Source organism: Rousettus aegyptiacus, unplaced genomic scaffold (assembly GCF_014176215.1).
Source record: "Rousettus aegyptiacus isolate mRouAeg1 unplaced genomic scaffold, mRouAeg1.p scaffold_m13_p_13, whole genome shotgun sequence".
Classification (NCBI taxonomy): Eukaryota; Metazoa; Chordata; class Mammalia; order Chiroptera; family Pteropodidae; genus Rousettus; species Rousettus aegyptiacus.
This window is the reverse complement of record NW_023416288.1, coordinates 17,535,244-17,556,358: the sequence shown is the minus strand read 5'-3', so window position 1 is coordinate 17,556,358 and position 21,115 is coordinate 17,535,244. Positions and strand designations below refer to the sequence as shown.

The following is a 21,115-nucleotide window of genomic DNA, read 5'->3' as shown; positions in this document are numbered from 1 at the left end:
GGCCATCTAAAATGAACATGTCCAAAACTGACTCTTGATCTTCCCCCAGAAAACCTGTTCTCCCTACAGCCTTCTCCATGATTAATGTATTAGTTGTCCATTGATAAAGGACAATTTCATTCTTCCAGTTGATCAGGTCAAAAACCTTGGAATCATTCTTGCCTCTTTTTTGTTCATCAAATCCCGTTAGCACCATCAGCCTTTCCTCACAATATCTTTTACTATCACTCTGGTCTACAGCACAAGTATCTCTTGCCTACTTTATTGCGGTCACCACCTAAGTGGTCTCCTAGTCCTGCTCTTGTCCCTATTTTGGTCTATTCTCACAGCAGCTAGAGTACACCTTAAAAAATAAGAACGATTGTATCCCTATCTGCTCACAAAACTCCAGTTACACCCCCATCTCACCATGACCCTAATACACTGCCTGATTGCCAGCCACCTTGCTCTGACCTCGCTCTGACCTCATCCCTCCTTACCACGCTCCTCCTCCACCCTGCTCCATCTGCTCCTGTCTTTTGCTGTTTCTAAAACACACAAACCGGATTCCTGCCTCTGGGCAGGAATGAGAGATCATGGCTGATAAAGCCTGAAAGCCACTCTTTTTGGGATATTTGCATTTAGCAAGGTGTTGGCTAATAGGGAGGTTTTATCATTCGTTATTTCTAATAATGGACTCTTAAGTCATCTCAAAAGACTGGATTCTTGGAAGGAAGTAATTCTTCGATGTTTCTCGAATCACATAATTTGATTAGGGAATGATATGATTCAAACATTAATTCAGTCACAATTTCAAGCTTTTTTTTCCCAAAGGTTTCATTGGATTTCATTGGACTTTAGAACTAATATTCTTTTCTAGTTCTCCTTTTCCCATTATTCTTTAACAGACATAGATAATAACTTCTGCTTTCCCTTTTTATCTTGCCTTTAAAGAAGTCATGAAATCAACATAGTCTTTGGGTGGAGTTTTTAAAATGCAGGAGGTTTCAGAGACAAATATTTACCTCTACAGGTAACCGGTACTAGAATATTCAGTACCTAGAAGCCTGTCTTCTTTGAAAGGGATTATCGCCTGATCAGATTCTCTGTGCACTGCCTCTTTAGGTTGTGAAATGTGGCTCTGGATCTTTACTGCTTTCTTTTCCTTTGCAACAGGTGCTTGCTCAGGGCTGAAGGTGGTGGTGCCATCACACACCGTCCATGGCATCAGGGGTCAGGCCCTCTACCTCCCCGTGCACTACGGATTCCACACTCTGGCATCAGACATCCAGATCATATGGCTGTTCGAGAGACCCCACACGATGCCTAAATACTTACTGGGCTCTGTGAACAAGTCTGTGGTTCCCGACTTGGAATACCAACACAAGTTCACCATGATGCCACCCAACGCGTCTCTGCTCATCAACCCACTGCAGTTCACTGATGAAGGCAATTACATCGTGAAGGTCAACGTTCATGGGAATGGAACTCTATCAGCTAGTCAGAAGATACAAGTCACTGTTGATGGTGAGTCCACTATAGGTGGCACTTTGCAATAGCTCAGGAGATTAGACTACTGGGCTTTAAGTCCTGGCTCTGCAACTTTGGGTCAATTAATTAACAACCCTCAAACTTCAGTGCCTCACAGCACAAATGACATTATCTACCTCATGAGGTTTTCTGAGGATTAAATGAGACATACATATGAAGGACATGCACTGTGCCCAGCTAAAGGTAATCAAGCAATAAGTAGAACTTATTTGTTTGCCAAAAAACTATCAAGTATAGTTGCCGATAAAATGAAATGGAGAAAATTTTCTCTATAACAATATGCACCCTGAGAAGAGCCCTATTTTTGTTGCATGAATATTTTTATTTTGGAATACTGTTTGGGAAGGAAGAGACTTGCTCAAGGACCATACTTAAGAAACAATGAAGGTTTCTGGTAATGTCCTCTGAGGGAGAGTGAGTCAGCTAACTTTAAAACCTTTATTTTTCTTATGGAAGTGTATAAGTGGCATACCTTAAATATTCTACGTCCAAAGTCCAACTTCTCCTTTTTCCCTCTAAATCTTTTTTTAAAAACAATATTTCTCCATTTTAGCAAATACCAGTTCCATTCCATCAATTGTTTAGGCCAAACTTGCCATCACAGTTGACCCCCTCTTTCTCTCACATCCCACATCCAATCCATAAGTTAATCTTGTCAGCTTCACCTTCAAAATATATAGAGAGTTCAGTCACTTCTCACCACCCCACTACAGCTCCACTCCACTCTACCACCAGCTCTGGCCTGGACTGTCCTAACAGTCTTCCCCCCAGCCTCCCAGCTTCTACTTCTGCCTCCTATAGCTTAAAATCTTCCCACAGCCTTCTGTGTCACTCACAATAAAAGTCAAAGTACTAACAATGGCCTGTAAGGTCCACCGTGATCTTCCCAACATTTCCAACACTTTCATGACCCAATCTCCTACCTCTTTCCCCCTCACTCAACTCTGTTCTGGCAACACTGGTCTCCTTGCTCTTTCTAGAACAGGCCAAAGACACTCACACTCTAGGACCTTTGTACTTGCTGTTGCCTTCACCTAGACTGCTGTTCTCCTAGATAATAGCATGGTTCCCTCTCCTACTTCCTTTAGATATTGGTCGAAATGTCGCTTTATCTATGAGCCTTTTCTGACCACTTTATGTAAAATATAACCTCACTCCCCCAAACAGAGAGAGAGAGAGAGAGAGAGAGAGAGAGAGAGAGAGAGAGAGAGAGAAATGCAAGTCTCTATCTTGAATTCTTTTCATAGCACTTATTTCTACCCGACGTATTATATATTTTTATTTGTTTGTTTCTCTTTCCCACCTTTGAATACAAGGTCCACAGGAGCAGGAACTTTGTATTATGTTCTATTTTGTCCTCAGCACCTAAAACCTGTTGCTAGTCATGAGTAGGTACTCAGTGTATATCTGCGGAGGAAATGAGTGGAGACTAGAGACTGCTACAGAGCAAATACACAGGATATGAAAGCAGATGCCTGGAGAGTAAATTTATTGGGGGCTGTTGGAGGAGGAGAAAATTCTAAAGGGAATTTTCATGAAATTCTCCTGTGCAGTATCCTCTCTCTCCCAGAAATTTTTAATAGAACATCCATTACCTATTAACATGTGGTAAAATTATATCTGTTTAGAGGAATGCAACCAAAAAAACTTAATAAGGGTTTAGGGCCCACACAAAAAGTCTTCTCAGAAAACTCTCACATCTGAGTTACATGACTTTAGGCAAATGTATGATTGTACAATTCAAATGTCTATTTTCATGATTGATTCTCCCCACAAGACCTTCAACATCGTACAGATTTGACTTACCTCATCATGTGTGTATTTCCACACATAGACATGTTTGAAATACAAGCCTCTTTAATGTAATAAATGTACACAACTCATTTTTCTTTTTAAATCATAATAATGTAAACAAAAGATATCCCCAATCCTCTGTTCTTGCTAGAAAAAATAAAAGATTATGTTAAATGGACAAGCCAGTCGATTACACCCGTCTCGAGAAAGGTTGGAGGCCTCAGAACTACTCAGCTGCCCTGCAGATCACCCTGCAACTCACTTTCTCCTTATCATTTATGTTTTCCTATCTCCTCTGGGCTGAAGGCTCCGGTCTGTTTGTTCCGTAATGAACGTTTTTCAGTGTAGGAAACTATATGAGTCGAGACAGATTTAGGTTAGAAGATAAGCAACCCCAATGAAAAGCTTAATAGGAAATTGAAATCTTAATATTGGAGCCAATCACCTTTCACTTATGTATCATCTCACTCTCTCCATGCCCTGTAGTCATACACAGAAGGAAATTATCAATTTGAGTATATGTGCTGCTGAAGCGAACACAAGAAGGAAATTATCAAATGCATCTCTCTCCAGAACGCTGGAGAGTGACATTGCCAGGTGTAAAGCCCTCTTCGTTTTGCTGCTGACTGCTGTGTAACTCTGAGAAAATCACTGTCCTTTATCAAACGTAGTCAAGAACCTCAAAAATTAATGAAGGTTGCTGAAAATAGTTATGTATACTTACATAATTTCTACCCTTATTCAATGATTTTAGAGTTAAAACTCAGGGAGAAAATATTTACTCATTTTTGGAAATGTATTCATTTGACAAATATTTTTGTGTGGCTATAGTGTACCAGACTCATGACATCAAACTGTTTTCCTATGTCTTCCAGTTCCAACTGGAATTTCTTTTCTTTTCTTTTCTTTTTTTTTTTCTTGTGAGGCAACCCTTGGTTACCCTCACAGATTGCAAGGACCTTGTCATCTTATAATTCCTTTTTTTTTTTTTTTTATGCCTATAGCACCTGGTCTTCCTAGGTAGTCTTCCATCCAAGTACTAACCAGGCCTGACCCTACTTAGCTTCTGAGATCAGATGGGATCGGGCTTGTTCAGGGTAGCCAACTGGAATTTCTATTGGATTTGTCTTTTATATTTCTAATTTGATGCAATCCCAGTAACACCTTTTATCCTATTTTCAGATTGAGTTAGTGTTGAAATGTAGGCTTTGGTTTGGCAAAGTGACAAATGTTGCAACACAAATGCAAAGCAATAAAAACAAATAATTAGTTTGTTTACATAGAAGGAAAAGTAAATGGTACATATATGATGCTCTAAAACTTTTCCTCAGTCTCCCATAAGTATAATGTATGTGATCTTGATATTTTTCAAATGGTGGATAGTAGCTTGGGTTTACTACATCTACCCCAAACAGCTGTTCTTGGGACCTTAGGACAAATCAAGAGAGGGGAGCAACCATGTTAGTTTTGTCTATGAGAGTATACCTTTATGGCATTGGTGAAAGCACAATAAACAAGAAAGAAGGAAGCTAATGTTTTCTACCACTAACTGCATTATTTATAATGCAGTTAAGTGAAGGTTTTCATTAGAAAATCCTTGAAGATTAAGTTCTAGAATGTGGTTATTTCTACTATAAATGGTATGTTTATATGTTATCACTTTGCATTTTTCACAACTTTTTTGTTCTCTTCTTTAATTATTGCCTCAACTGTCTACATTCACAAAATGTAAAACTGTGGAATCATTTCCACTGGATTTAATATTTGAGAGACCTCATAGACTTTTGCTATAATTCTGTGGTGGCAAAAATCATTTCTCTCTCTCTTGATATTGCAGACCCTGTCACAAAACCGGTGGTGCAGACTCAGCCCTCCTCTGGGGCCATAGAGTACGTGGGGAACGTGACCCTGACATGCCTTGTGGAAGGAGGCACCAGGCTGGTTTACCAGTGGCTAAAAAATGGGAGACCAGTCCATCCCAGATCCACCAACTCCCCTTCTCCCCAAAACAACTCTCTTCATATTGCTCCAGTGACCAGAGAAGACATTGGGAATTACAGTTGCCTTGTGAAGAACCCTGTCAGTGAGATGGAAAGTGACACCATTATGCCCACCATATATTGTAAGTTTTTTAAAAATCATGAGTTTTCTTCTGGGAAGTTCTCACAAGGGTGGTCACTGACACTATCATCGTCAGATGCCACTTGGTTTTTACTATTGTACTGTAGTTGTAATCATACTTCCTAGCACTGTCTTATCATGAAATACATTCGCTTGCATAACTCTATTTCTTGAAGATCAAGCTGAGATTCTAGCCAGGGGCCTTTCAGGATACATTCTGTGACTTAGTCCATTGTGTGACCTTATTTCTACCAGAAAAAAAAAGAACCTCAATTTCAAGAATGCAAAAATACACAAAAGGCACTAATTTATTCATCCCCAAGGAAGAAAAGTTGGTAATTTTAAACTAGAAGACAAATGTGCTCTGTAGCTGACCACAGGGTAAAACATTCCCAGGTTGTGGGAAGTGCATAGATAGTGCATTTCAGAGCATGGCTGCTCGTCCTGCCCATTTTCTCAGGTCCAATTTTAGAGTCAGGATCACAGGCAGAGAACACTCAATTATTCAACAGTTAGGTATTCAGTTTCCAAGGGAATAGTAATTATTTCAGATTTTAATTTCCTTTTTTTCTATTGTCTTTATGGTTGTTGTTGAACCTCATGCAAAGTTCATCAAACTCTTCAGTTCATGTCGTAGCATCATCACCAACCCAAACAAGATTCCTCTCTTTACTTATTGTATTTTTAACTCAGTCCTCTCTACTCTGTAGCTCCACCTCTAACGTGTTTAGTATTACATTCTAATATCAGCTTTGCACAGTTTTCAGCCTCCACACTAGTGACATTTTGAGCTGAACATCCCTTTGTTACGGGGCTGTCCTATCTACTGAATATTAATCCTGAGGAACTATAATTCAATGCAGTGAGAGACAATAGGAAGTTAGATTGTGTTGCAGCATTCCTTGTTAACTGAAGAGAACCTGATCAAGTTTTGTTTTGACCATGTACTCTAGTTAACGTCACGTCACATGGGGAGTTTAATGGATAGCGCAGTGGTTATGAGCCTGAGTTGTAAATTCAGAAGGCCTGAGTTGAAGCCCTGGTTCTTTCATTACTAGTCTGTGCAAGACACTTACCCTTTCTGTGCATCATTTTCCTCATCTCTTTACCTACACTGTTCCCAGTGTAAGAGGGTTAAGAAGGATTAAGTTAAATTTTATGTATAAGAAATCAGTGAGCAGCAAATAGGAAGTACTCGATAATGTTAGCTTTGTTTTTCCTTATTTTTTTTTTTATCTTTGAGCCAGAACTATGCTGACATAATTAGCAACATGGTGGTAAGAAATTATGGGAAGCTTGGATAATTTAAAAGATACCTGCAAAGAGAAAACTGAAAGGATACCTTGAGAGAACTTTTTCTTCCCCAAGCATTACCATTTTTTAATTTAATATATTTTTCTACGTAAAAATATTTTCTTTACATCAGTTCTTTCTCATATTTGTTTAACTCTCTATCTTTAAAATCTAGCCAAATTCCCAGGGGGGAAGTGCATAAACAATTACAGACACATGAAAATATCATTTGCATCTTTAATTACACTTTTGTTTTGCTGTATTGTTTATTTTAATCTTACAAAGTGAAAATAAGATCCTTCTTTCACCCAGGTGCAAGTTTATGCCCCAATCTCATTATTATCACAGAATATGCCTGATAAACATTGTGAAAAGTATAAAAATGGGGAGAAAATCCATAATCACACCTGTAAATGTTGAATATTATGCTTTAAACTCTGTACCTTCTTTTCTTTCCTGTGTAATTTGAAAGAATTAAAATATCCCAATTTGAATAAATTCAGATACCACATACATATCTTCTATTTACAGGCTGAACTTTCTCTTTACATTCTTTTAGACATAATGTATGGAAATCTCACAGAGAAATGTCTGTCATGAGTATAGACTAATGACAGAGTAGAAAGAACATTGAGAAAATTTACTAATTTGGATTTTATTTACACATTGTAAAGGTGAGTATCTGCATGATTTAGGAAAGATTTTTACTCTTAAGTGATAATTGTATAACATTAATTTTTCTTAATTTTACATTCAAATGCAAAAATCTTCACCTAGTCGACTTCTCACCTTAATGATATTAATTCCTTCACTCATTTATTTATTCACTTATTCACTCAGTTTGAGTGGATTCAAAAATCAATCATCATAATCTTGTTAGTGCTAAGCAATTATTACCTATAGAAACGTGTATAAAACATATGTAACGCATAGAAACACCACCCAGACTTGTTACTTTATTACTTTTTCTTACTATTACCATTTTAGCCCTACTTTGTTTTTGTTTTGTTTTCTTGGTTTAGGGTAGTAAGAATCAGATAAAATATATAATCTGAAGATTTGTCATTTATCCTTTCTGTCAATGTGGCATCGACATGTTTACAATCTCGGTCATTCCATGCAAACTGGGACTATGTGCTTTAGGTGATGTTGTTCCCACTTCTCTTTCTTCGCCTGGATACACATTTCTCTCCCGTCACATCTTCTCCAGTCAGGCTCATCTGCCCCCACTTTGTCTCACCTCTTCTGTGTCACTAGGAGGTTCACTATGCTCCCACAGCACCCCAGGCCATCTCTCTCCTGGTGCTCCTATTTCCCTTGAGTCTCTTCCATTTATAAGTGTCCCAACCCCAAATAGGAGACCTGAGTTATTCACCTTTTTATCCCTAGGGCAATACTTGACACAAATTAGAATTCAATAGAGGTTTCTTGAGCTTGACTAAAAAGAAACAGATTATCTTTCTTCACACCCTTTTCAGATTCCAATGTTACTTAATGATACTGTGGTAGGGCTAAATTCCCATTATGGATAAGAACTTCTTGAAATGTTTTGGCCCTTCCTTGTTGGTTTGTTTTTGTTTTTGTTTTTTTTTCCTGACCTTTAGCAAAGTTCCTCAATAATCTAGTAAATGTCACATTCCAATATTCCCCCATAGAGGTCCACATCCTAATTTAAAATTTCAGTATGAATCACCTCTTCTGTTTTCTTAAGGCACCGGGTCTATGATAGTTTCCTTCATGAAAGCAGGAATTATTTTTTATTTTGACAGAAAAAATAAAATCTATTAAAACTGACCATATATATTTATGAGGTGATGATGTCATAATCTGGTACTGGTCTTGGCGGAATACGATGTCAAGCCAGTAATTCAGACAAATATCTACTTGCAGTTCATGAAATGTATATGCCTTCCAGCTCTAGTTGTAAATAATAACCCAGTAACCACTGCGTTTTGTTTGTAACATATGGCACTGCTGCAGGGAAGTACTCTAAGTGATAAAAATTAAAGAAAAAAAAAAGAGGTCATTCACAATAAATACTTACCATCTGCTCACAAGCAGGGTGGCAAGCAGCAAAATGATGGAAATTTAGGTTCTGTTCCCGCCCAGCCGTAAATTGTTAAAGAGAACAGATGATGTGTGATTTTATAAGTCATTTATTAAACAGCCATTCCTGAGGCAAAGGGTTCATTTCTCTTGGGAGTTCTCTGCCAAAAGCAAGAACCTGAACCATAATCCAAAGTCAAAACAAAATTATCTTTCTGCTTTCATCTTCAATGTTAGAGGGCACACTGGTCGAATCACTCCAAATGTCTCCAATTGGATTGCTCATTCCTATGAATAATGTACTAGGCTGCACTTCAGAGGAAACAAATGGTCAGCTGAGGTGCCAGTGAAAAAGGAAATAACATCAGTGTAATGAGAAGAAAACAGATTGTAAGCAGTGTGTAGAGTATGAAAGATAGATCTATGTGTCTGCCTGAGGGAGGGGGGAAAGGAGGCAGGGAGGGAGGGAGAGAGAAAGAAAATAGAAGAAAAACTTGAAGTTCATACAGTGAAATATGGATATTTGATCTCTGAGTGGTAAATTACAAGTGTTTTCATCTTTGTGCTTCTCTGAATTTTAGAATTTTCTGCAATGAACATGTATTTCTTATATAATCAAATAAAATCTGTTACATTTTAAGAAATCATATCAGAAGAAAGCAACTTAAATGCTTCAAGATGTTAGGTTCCAAGAACTTTAAGAGATGCTCGTAGGGGGCTGAAGGAGTTTGGGGAATTTGAGGCTGACTCTAAAAAGCCAGATATATAACTAAGACTGACGGAAGACAAAAGATTATACCAATCACAAAAATCCAAAATATGGGAAGTAACAAAAGAAACATGAATGTGGGCAAGGTAAGCTAAGATAATCAGATTCCTCTCTTTAGAAGTATGTTTTATTTTAAACTAGAGTGATGTTATTAAATTAGATAATCAAACTTATTCACCAGCCTTCTCTCTAAATAACTTTCTCTACAAATTGAACCCACTCTCCAAAATGAAAGAATTACATTTTTTGAGAATATTCCATTATGTTGCAAGGTCTTAAGGCAATTTCAAATGAGGAGTTTCCAAAAAAAGCTTTGAGTAATGTCAGCACACTTTGAATGAAAAATCACTCATTTTTATGTGATAAATTATCAGGCAGTTTGTTTTTATAGCCACATTCTGTAAACCCTGACATCCAATGGGAAGGCAGAAACTTAAAATGAATAACTATTTTTATGAGCACACTTTTCTTTCTCAAGCCTGCATCGCTCTGCTCTCATACTTTAGGTTTGGTGCACAGACTCCGGTTCCTCGTTTGCTTGATCCCTTCCATTGATTTTCTACTATGTGAACTACTATCAGTGCCCACTGGTTAGTGGCCTTTGCTTTCCTATTGTTCTGTCAGTGCTGAAAACTTGAAGGGATCCTGTTGCTGCACTGGGCCTGAGATGAAAGCCACAGGAACTCTGTCTGTGACACCTCAAATTCCCTCACAAGAACAATGTCATGTGCATGGCAGCAATTCAACATTGATTTTAGTTGAGTGAGTGAAAACAACCTTTACACAACTCAGTACTTAGTGGAATTCAGAATAAGAGGGTTTCATTTTACATCACATAGTTCTTCTCCCCGAGACCATATCACAGCCTGAAATGACAAGAGGAGCGTGACAAGTTTCTAGAGCAGTCACAGGAGAGGGGCATTCATTTCTCTTCACTTTACTACTCCATCTTCAGTTCCTGGTTACTTCAAATTTCTGATTACTTTCTGAAAGTAGGATCATCTCATGAATGCATATTAGTATAAATCTATAGGTTTCCTTCAGATGTCTGTGTGTCTTTAAGAAAGCAAACAAATATAAAGTTTATGTTCCCTAACTAAATATAATTATTGTTTTGCATCTTCAGTTTCTGTTATATCTTAGAAAATTTGTTTCCAAAAGAGTAAATTGGTCAGAAAATGCTGATCTAATAGAGAACTACTCTGGGAATCTGCAAATTTGAAACTAGCTTGCCAGTATCCAGAATAGCTTTAGTGTGGCATGAATTATGGTGTTTCAAAGGTTAAAAAACTTCAACAGTCATCTAGTCAACCTTTTTATAGTAAAGGTGATAAAAATGAGACCCAGAAAGGTTAAATGACTTCTGAAGAACACCAAACTAATCATTGACAAAATCAGGATTTAACTTAGTTAAGTCACTACATTATTCCATAGAATGAGAGATGAAATAGTCAGTACTTTCTTAAAAAAAAAAAAAGAAATCAGAACCTTTGAGATTAGATCATTACTGAGCAAACTATACATAGCCTTATTCAGTTCATAAATTTCTTGAGAGTAGGAACTGTGACTTACACATTTTTTATCTCTCATATATTAAATATATTATCTAACATTTAGTATCTCTCAAACAAGTATTTGTTGATTACTTATTAAATAAGCACAGAATTAATATATAATTAGACAATAAATTATTGTAGAACTAATAATATAATTAGACACCAAGGAAACTATTGTGATATAGAAAGTATATCATTTACATTTTTAGAGAGGTAATATGAATAATTAAATGCATATATTTTAGAGTCCCAACTCTGCTATATAATACCTATGTGACCATGGCATAATTAATTTTTTAAATGTCTCTTCATTTTATAATGGAAATAATAACATCTATTTCATGTGTTGCTTTAAAGATTAATTGTGGTTGTCTACATAAGTACTTAAAGGGCCTTCGAATGGCAAATATCCAATAATGTTGGTTATGATCAACTGAAAAATGAGCACGATCATACCTAAACCTTGAAGTTTTTAGAATATAAGCCAAAATTTAGACTGATTGAGAAAAACCTACTTATCTGGGGAATATTTTTAAAATCTCTCTCTTTATTCTCTGAAGAAAGCAATGGGAAATGTGTCTTCGTCTGCAGGTCATCCGATGCTACAGAAATAACAAAATGCTACAGGAATATTGCAGTGTGAGGAAAACCACCATAGATATTCATGATCCAGTAGTTTATTGATGATAAATGAATATTGGTTAATGATAACAAAGATGTATTTTTTCCAAGTGGAATTCTAGGCTTAGCTTGTGGAGAGGAATTTTTAAAAATTCTTTAACTATTAAAATGTCATGAAAATATGAAAATATGGAACACTCCTATACCTAGCTGCACAAATTTATGCTCCCTGCGAAACTATGTATTTTATAAACATTTCCATGACATATCTTAACACTGAGAAAAAAATAAAACAAATAATGCTCAAAATATGATTGTCAAAGAGAAAACAGAGGCCATAATCTGTTTTTAAAATGCTTTCAAGTGAAATTATTGTTTCAGAAAGATTGAATTTGTCTAACAAGACTGCATACTCATCAATATATTACTCAAAAGCTTAGAATCACAATTATGATGATGATGGTGTCTGTAAAATTGTATATACTAAGTTTCAAGGCTTTCACTATTTCAATCACATCTCAAATAATTACTTTTTTCATGGATATCAGAATAAAACATTTTTAGGTCCTTATCATTTCTTGGGAGTCTAAATGAGGACGTACCTGCCCAAGTTTAACATGAAGACTTTCACAGAAAATAAAATGCTGCTAAGCTCTACAAAATTTGTAAACTATGTCAAGATTATTTATGTTACTCCTTTTTTTTTTTTTTTTTTCCAACTAATGTAGATGGACCTTATGGACTTCGAGTTAATTCTGATAAAGGACTAAAAGTAGGGGAAGTATTTACTGTTGACATTGGGGAAGCCGTCTTGTTTGATTGTTCTGCTGATTCATACCCTCCCAACACCTATTCCTGGATCCAGAGGACTGACAATACAACATATGTCATTAAGCATGGGCCTCGCTTGGAAGTTGCATCTGAGAAAGTAGCCCAGAAGACAGCTGACTATGTGTGCTGTGCTTACAACAATGTCACTGGAAGGCAAGATGAAACTCGATTCACAGTCATCATCACTTCTGTAGGTAAGTGTGACATAAAAGGCAGGGATCCCAATGAAACACAAAAGCATGCTGGCCTTACTCTGCCCCTATTTTATGCCTATGCGGAAGAGAATATCACTGTGGGGTTGTTCATATACTCTAAGAATCTCTCTTTCCTGAGTTAAGGAAGCCATGGCTTCTATGAGTCAAAGAAAGAAAACTCAAAACAGAATGGAAAAGGAATTCAATTGCTAACTCTGAGGCAATGAGAAGAGAGAACTCAAAAAATTATGTATTTCTAAATATGTATCCTTGCTCTCCTGATTTTACAAAAAGGAATTTAAGAGAAGCATCTACTTATTTAAAAGGCTTATATCTACTGTTGTATTGAGTCAGATGAATAAATCTCCATGAATTGGAAATCTCGTTTTCCTATTATTTGACTCTCCTTCTCACTGTCCTTCATGGGCTTCCTTTCCTCTTTCGTAATTTAAACACCTGAAATCTGTAGTTCTCAAAAAAGGTCTCAGTACCTTGAAAACTACCAAATTTTATAAGTCTATGAATTTTGACATTCTCTAGGAATCATTTGATTTTTCAGAATGCTCATGGATCCACAAAAGTTTAAGAATCACTGCCTAAAATATTTATGCCCACCAAATTCCATCCTTCTGAGCTTCCTCTTCTCACTCTGCAGTATGATTTTATTCTCTTGTATGATTTCATCCACTCCCATGGTTTCATGAAACATTAGTAGATCCCAAATCCACATATTTAAAGCTCTAAGACTTTATACACGGTTGCCTTCTGGATGTCTTTACTTTGAAGTACTAGAGACAGCACAGAGATCCAAACACCAAAACGAAACCATCTTCTTTCCCCCAAATCACTACTCTTTCTGTATTCCCTGTTTAAATGAACGGCCCTGCTATCAACCGACCTGAGACAGAAATCCAAAAGCAATTTCAGACTCTTTTCTCTTCCTTATTGCCCTGCCCCCTCGCAGTTTGTCCATTCTTCTTTCTTCCTATCTCTCAAACCCATTCTCTTCTCTCTTTCCTTCTTGTTTCTCTTTTCTTTTTTCTCCCTTCTCCCGCCTTCTCCTCCACCTTCTTTCCCTTTCACTCTTCCTCTACTACTATCAGTAAACTTCTATACCTACCATCATGTCCTTCCTGGACTCACCTTAGCATGAAGACAAAGACAAGCCAGATCGTACTTCGGGAACGCCTGAGAGCAGTGGTGTTCAGGGTGCCTATGATTGGTGAAGGAACAAGCTTGCAACAGGCACCACCACTAATACCTTTCCCATTTGATATCTTCTCTTTCTCTGTCTGTATAGCTTTGGTGCTTAACAAAGAAAGAGTCAGAACATTTTGTTGAATAAAGGAGGCAAGAAAATAATCCTGGTAATTCTTAGACTAAATTTTTCAGTATGTAGCCCTTGGGTCATGTGCATCAAAATTACCTGGAGCAGTCTAATAATGTATTTTCATTATGACACCTATGATCTATTGGATCAAGATTTCACAGCTAGAATCTGAGAATGTGAGCATTTAGCAAGCACACGTGTGATGATCACTTAGTTCGGCTTTTTCCCTCTCTATGTTGCCTTCCAAATTTATTTAAAAGCTCTTTAAGAGCCATTAAGAATTATAAGATTATCACAAAATTATAGATTGATATAGAAATATATGGTGGTTTGGGTCCTCCCAGGCCTCCTTAAGGTTGGGATTATTCATATTTGCAAAATCATCTGAGTATACTGAAATTTACTTACTAGCTTGGTGGGGTATGAAGAGTGCTATCCAGTAAAACTTTCTGCAAGGAAGGAAATGTTCGATATCTGCACTATCCAATATAGTAGCCACTAGTCTCGCTTGGCTTTTAAACACTTAAAATATGGCTACTAAGGATCTAAAGTTTTTATTTCATCTTTATTAATTTTAATTTAAATGTAAATAGCCACACGTATCCAGCGGCTATCATATTGGACAATGCAGCTCTAAATTTTTACCTGAGCTATGTTTCATTTGCGCAGTAAACAATAATATATTTTCCTTATAGATTCCAAAGCCTATATGTATTTAGGATGATATAAATCAGGCACTCATTCATTCATTATTTAGCACCTATTATGGGCCAAATACTGGGGTAGGCATTAAGAATGTCATTTGAAAAAATAATTTCTGGTAAAAGATGCTAACAACCTAATATGGGTAGCAGGCATGTAAGCAGCTAAGGTATACCCTTTGCTTTCTATTTTACTAAATTTTAAATAGGCTTAACCAGCTTTTTACCTTAGTGGGTAACCAAAACATGATTTCAAAGCAAGCCATAATTAAGCATATAAAATAGTTTATCGGTAATCTGGATGTCATCTTAGATTTATTCTTCATGCATATTGCAAGTGAAATATGGTTGCAATATGTAGCCATATACTGCCGTGAAGCCTTTACTACTACCTAAATTTTCTCCATGAATATTGAGCCAAGGTATTTTCATAATATCAGAAGCCCCCAATATTTGATTAAGATCTTATTACTAAGGTTCAAAGACAACTGCAATCTTAATATCAAATAATTGCCTTCTGTGAAATCTAAAAAACCTGTTCGACCTGTACAAAGACCAAGCATTTGTTATTATAGTAAATAAGAAGAGCAGGTGCTTAGTTTCTCAGAGGGATTCGGGTTGTCAACATTAGTGACCTCTCTGTGGTTTTTAGAGCTATATTCCAACCTCCAGATACCCACAGAACTTTAACTAAAACAGTAACAAATGGTAAAGAAAATGTATAGTATTAATGTGTTTTGTTAAGTATTTTATTTCTTAAAAGTTTTCCAAATGAATGAATCACTGCAACGCAGTCTATGTGTACACCAGCCTACAGTAAAAAAAAAAAAAAGAGAGAGGGAGAGAGAGAGAGAGAGAGAGAGAGAGAGAGAGAGAGAGAGAGAAAGAAAGAAAGAAAGAAAGAAAGAAAGAAAGAAAGAAAGAAAGAAAGAAAGAAAGAAAGAAAGAAAGAAAAGAAAGAAAAGAAGAGAAGAGAAAAAAGAAAAGAGAAAAAAGAAAACCACTTGTAACTATTAATTGAACACTTACTGACCATCCACTTGGATGAGCAATCTGTATAAAGATCTGTGGAGAATTTGAAATGATTTTGAGGGATAAAATACCTGACTCTGAGATGTTTTCAGAACCAAGTTATGTTTAGTATAACCAGAATCGAGTTATTTCTTATTAACCTCTTCATTTTTAATGAGGCAAAGAATGTGGCCGACCAAAAGTCTCAGCAATAGGGTATGGAGGGCAAAGGGAAAAGGAGTCAAAGATGACTCCAATGTCATCAATATGGAAAGAAAATAAGGAGGTCAGGAAAAAATCAAAAGTTTTATTGGGGACTTTCAACTGGGCAGAGGAAGGTTAGGAAATGTGACAATTAGCTCTATGTTTTCCTGCCTATGTAAGACTAGACCAGATGGAGACTTCCACCTCTGTGGGCTATGATTCACATCTAATTTGAGATATTAATTGACCTTTCTGTGTCTCGGTGAAGATAGCCTAAAGAAAACAGGGCAAGCTCACACCACTAGTAAATGATAAAATATCTGAATTCAAAGCCCTTGTTTTGAACCACTGTATAAACTGTTTCCCTTGCTGTTTCTGACTGAGAATATCGATAAGACTATAGTCTTTCTAAAAGATATGTCACATATATAGGATAGTGTGTATATTCTCATTACCTTTGCTATATACAAAGGCATACTCTGGTTTGTCTATGACATGTGTATAGTTTCATTTTAATGAGAAATTATTAAATATCTATAACTAAAAATATCTAGAATATAAATTTCAAGGAAAGTATAGCAATTAAAATACTAAATTAGCATCTGTATTTTGAAAAAACAATGATTTCATTATCTTATTTAAGGACTTCCTTGAATGCAGGCGTTCCTACTTTTAAATTGCAATGGTGTATAAATCACTATTGTGCCATACAATATATACATACAATGAAACTATTTATGATTAGAATCGAAGTGTTCACATTGAATGATGACATTCGAATGTATAAATTATTAGAGTCCCCAAGGTCCACATGGCTGTAGTTTGAGATTTAGACATAATAGAAATGTTTTTAATTTGTATGTGATCTTGATAAGTCTATCATTTTTATATTTATTTATATTAGGAAAATGACCTAAGGAAGGAAAATGAGTTTACTAATTTCTTCCATGTACCTGGAAACGTGGGTTAAATGTCCAAGAGGTGTATTTCACTTTGGGCCACAAGAGAAAACAACTGAGCTCTGACATCCAGACCTGAGACCTTAGGTGACATCCCGTGAGCATCTAGCATATAAATAAGTGTGTCTGTCAGCTGCGGCCATGATGGAGTGTAGAAATAACATGCTCTCCCATATGGCACCTTCATCAACATAGGGACATGAATCAGCTGGCATAATCAGAGAATAGACTGGATGGGAGAGATCTCAGAACTCCATCCTGATCTAGAAATAGGCATGCCGACTGGTGGTGGCATATGGCTGTCCTGTTTGGGGTGCAGTCTCTCAAACAGCCGGGTTGCGATACCATGGATACCACACCTCTTGCCCATATTTGCACTTAATACGTTATTTCATTTTATTTGTTTGCCCAAGGAGGGGGCAAAAAGCATTTGCACTAGGGCTTTGGTAAATGAGTCAATCGTGTTTAAATAATAGGGAGGATGGCATGCTATGTGCTAAAGAGTAGAAATCTCTCAGAAAGGAGGAAGACTGGGGCTCCTGTCAGTGTCCAGAACTACATTCGGGATCCCTAATCATTCTCTGTGGCAATTAGGTCAGAATATGTCTTCTGTTTTATTTTCAAATTGTGCTTCTGGAAGTCTATTTCTCCTAAAAACACCTGCCTAGAGCTGAGACTATAGCAACCATGCCCCTTGATTTGATTCCTTGACATATTTGGCACTTTTTATTTTGTGGAAGGGAGTGCATTTCAAATGCTGGACCTGGTAAATCTTGTGTGTTCTGAAACAGGATGAAGCCATGTTAAGAGCAGAGAGCCAGGATGTTCTAGAGGAGAGAGGGGGCTAACAGGAAAGATCATTTGTTCGGAGAAAAGGTCTATCCCTATTTCTCATCTCCAGGAGAAGGATGTTTGGCCTTTGCCAGAGCCAAGGTTTTGGGCTCATAGGAGCTGGTCACTACAGGGCGGTTGGTTCTCTGATGTAGGGCAAACAGAGCCAGGGGAAGAGAGGCAAGAGGGCAGTAAGGAAGGAGTCTAAAAAAATAAGGAAGTAATGCTAAAGGGGAACGAGAGGGATGCTCTGTAGGACAGAATGTGCAAACCTGGTCAAATAGTGACAAAAAGTTAAAAATGAAGAAGATGCGTCTTACCTAGTGTAAGACACCTATTCATTGTATATTAAACCTACTACCAGGCCTCAGAATCCTGGAGGTATCTGGCAAAGAGCTGATGTATGCTAGAATGCGGCTTCACCAGAGGATGAGAAGTGCTCTGAATAACAATCATTAGCATTATCTTCAAGTTTAGGAGGAAAAAAACCTGAGACTTGAGACTATACTAAAATGTTTTTCTGCAGTTTTTCTCAGGGTAAAACAGCAGAAACTTGATTAGAATAAATTAGCACTGAATACTTCTTTGAGGGGTGAGAAGTTACTAAATTTTGGCGAAGGCAGCCTGGCTATGAAGAATTGGGGGAGTCCGATGTTAGAAAAGGCTAGAGAAGAAACTGAATATATAGGAGCCTACCTGCCAATTATAAAACCATTCTCTGGCCACAGATTAACAGGAAAAAACTGCACTTGCGGTCAGGAAAAAAAAACCTACGTTCCAGTCTCAGTTCTAGGACTCACTGACTGTGGCCAATATTTTACTTTCTCTAAGACTATTTCCTTATCTGCACCTAGAAATAGTGCTTTAGTTTATTATTATTATCATCATCATCATCATTATTATTATTATTTTCGCTATTATTGGTATGATACATCTATACCAAATAAATGGGGGAAAATGTACATTTGGTTTCATGTAAACATAATGCTCACACATTATGCTCAACAAAAGCATGAGAATCAATTAGATTGTGAAATTAAAAATAAAGAGTATTGCGTTTTATTATTTCTAAATTATGTGCTATACACCCTTTAAATCAATAAGAATTTTAACTTTGTATGTGTATATGTGCACATACAAGTTACTAGCATGCCACTGGATATAATGTTCTATTTACATAATAACCTTCATGTAAAACTCTCTGGCTGCCCCAAATTATGTAATATCAGACCTATAAGAGAACTTAAAGAACTGTTACTCTAACCTTATTTTACTAATGTGAAAATCCAGACCCTCAGAGTCAAGTGGCTCAGCAAAGGTTTTATGGCAGAAGATGACAGGTGCAGGCTGGACATTTATTGCAGAGCTGAGCAGCCACCATGTTCTTCACCACGCCCAGATTCTCCAGGCTGTTCCCACCGCCGCAGAACCGAAGTGATGTCCCACCCATGACTTTCACTACAACATTAAGCTGGACAGAGACAGGAAACTTCTTGATTCATTTCCATGTCATCAGTTTCTGATTCACACGATAACATGAACGACACCTGTTGCTCTCCTTTGTTGGGCATCACAACTACTTCCCAAGTTATAGATTAACTGTATGTCTAAACATATTGTCGTCTGGAACTACTGTTAACATTGCCCTGGTTAATAAGCTCTGTTAAAATAACATCAAAGTGAGGCAGCACAAAGTGTCAAGAGCCTAGGAGTCCCTTCTGGACTCTGTCACTTACTTGAGCGACTTTGGCAAGCCTTAGCTTCTTCATATGATAAGAGAGGATAATAATAATAATACCTCCAAATAAGATTGTTATGAGCATTTAATGGGTCAATATGTATCATGTGCTCTTACAACAGAGCTCGTATTTTAAGTACTCAGCAAACGTTAGCTATTTGCACTGTATTTTAGATAGAAATATTAATAAAAGGAATGACTTGCAAAATAAAGTGATTTTTAGTCACAAGGTGGGACTTTAAGTATTTTGACAATCATACACACATTGTATATTAAGGATTAAAACTTATTAGTCAAAAATTGTGTATTTGAAATAAATACCTCCCCTTTCTCACCTTTAATCACATACCACCTCAATTCATGTACCTGAATTATACTAAAAGAGTGAAATGGAAGGAGAGAAGGACTAACCTAGTAACTGAGGATGTTGTACGCAAGGAGATCAAATAGATATAAGTCAAACAGTGACAAACACCATTGAAAAGTATGACAGGAATTATTAGCTATATCTAGTATAACATATCAGTGTTATCCTGGGCAGCTCATCACATTTCCAATCACAAATATCCTTAGAGAGTTTATTGTGTGTTCTACAACAAGTGCATTCCTTTCATTTCATCTCTCTCATTCATATTCTCATATTTGCAGTAGTGTCTCATTTAAGATAAAGCATAAACAAGTCAAAGCACAATTTATTATTGATCTTTAATAAAATATTAAAATACATTTGTCTTTTTATTTAGGACTGGAAAGACTTCCACAGAAAGGGAAATCACTGTCCCCTTTAGCAAGTATAACTGGAATATCACTCTTTTTGATTATATCCATGTGTCTGCTTCTCTTATGGAAAAAATATCAACCCTACAAAGGTAGGTTAAAATTAGAAAACAAATTTTAATTGTGTTATATATGTACTAAAAAGTATCTTACTGTGTTTTTTCTCTTTTGGTTTTAGTTATTAAACAAAAGTTAGAAGGCAGGTAATGCATACGTTTCTATGAAAATAATTTTTTGTTAAATGCTTTTTCCTCAGTTGCTAAGACTGACAGAAATACCAATTTGTCTTTTCAGGCCAGAAACAGACTACAGGAAAGCACGAACATTTTCAGGTAATAGCTAGGCTGAAAGGGGGCTATTATCAAGGTAATGTATATTTATTCATCAATATTGTTGACATTCATTATTATATATAATGTACTATCGATATGATACTAAAAATCCCTTACCTTTGTATATATAGTGCCTTCACTTGACAAAGTGCTATCCCTTGTATTGGTTTTATGTAAATCACACAAGTCTGTAAGATAAGCATGATTTTTTATTATTAAATTTATTGGGGTGACATTGGTTAATAAAATTATATAGGTTCAAGTGTACAATTCAATAATATGTCATACATATATTTCATTGTGTTCGCCACCCATAATTAAATTTCATTCTGCAATCTTAAGAGCAAAAGGTACTTGACTCCATTTTACAGTCAAGAGGGCCAAGTAAGTCTGGGAGAGCAGTCATTTGCCCACTGTCACTGAATCCTGCTGAATCCTGTTCCATCGATCTTATTATTATTTTGAAAATGCCCAGGG

At 36.5% G+C, this 21,115-nt stretch overlaps 1 protein-coding gene across 3 annotated transcripts in view; it reads left to right on the top strand.

The window, feature by feature from the left end:
- Window positions 1–21,115, top strand: part of HEPACAM2 (HEPACAM family member 2) — a 35,365-nt gene that overhangs the window by 6,177 nt on the left and 8,073 nt on the right. For all 3 annotated transcript variants that reach the window (XM_016161321.2, XM_036230356.1, XM_016161322.2), the window contains exons 2-7: window positions 1,156–1,506; window positions 5,162–5,446; window positions 12,459–12,755; window positions 20,273–20,398; window positions 20,485–20,509; window positions 20,601–20,638. In XM_016161321.2, coding sequence (XP_016016807.2) covers window positions 1,156–1,506; window positions 5,162–5,446; window positions 12,459–12,755; window positions 20,273–20,398; window positions 20,485–20,509; window positions 20,601–20,638 — 1,122 coding nt within the window. The remainder of the gene's footprint in view (window positions 1–1,155; window positions 1,507–5,161; window positions 5,447–12,458; window positions 12,756–20,272; window positions 20,399–20,484; window positions 20,510–20,600; window positions 20,639–21,115) is intronic.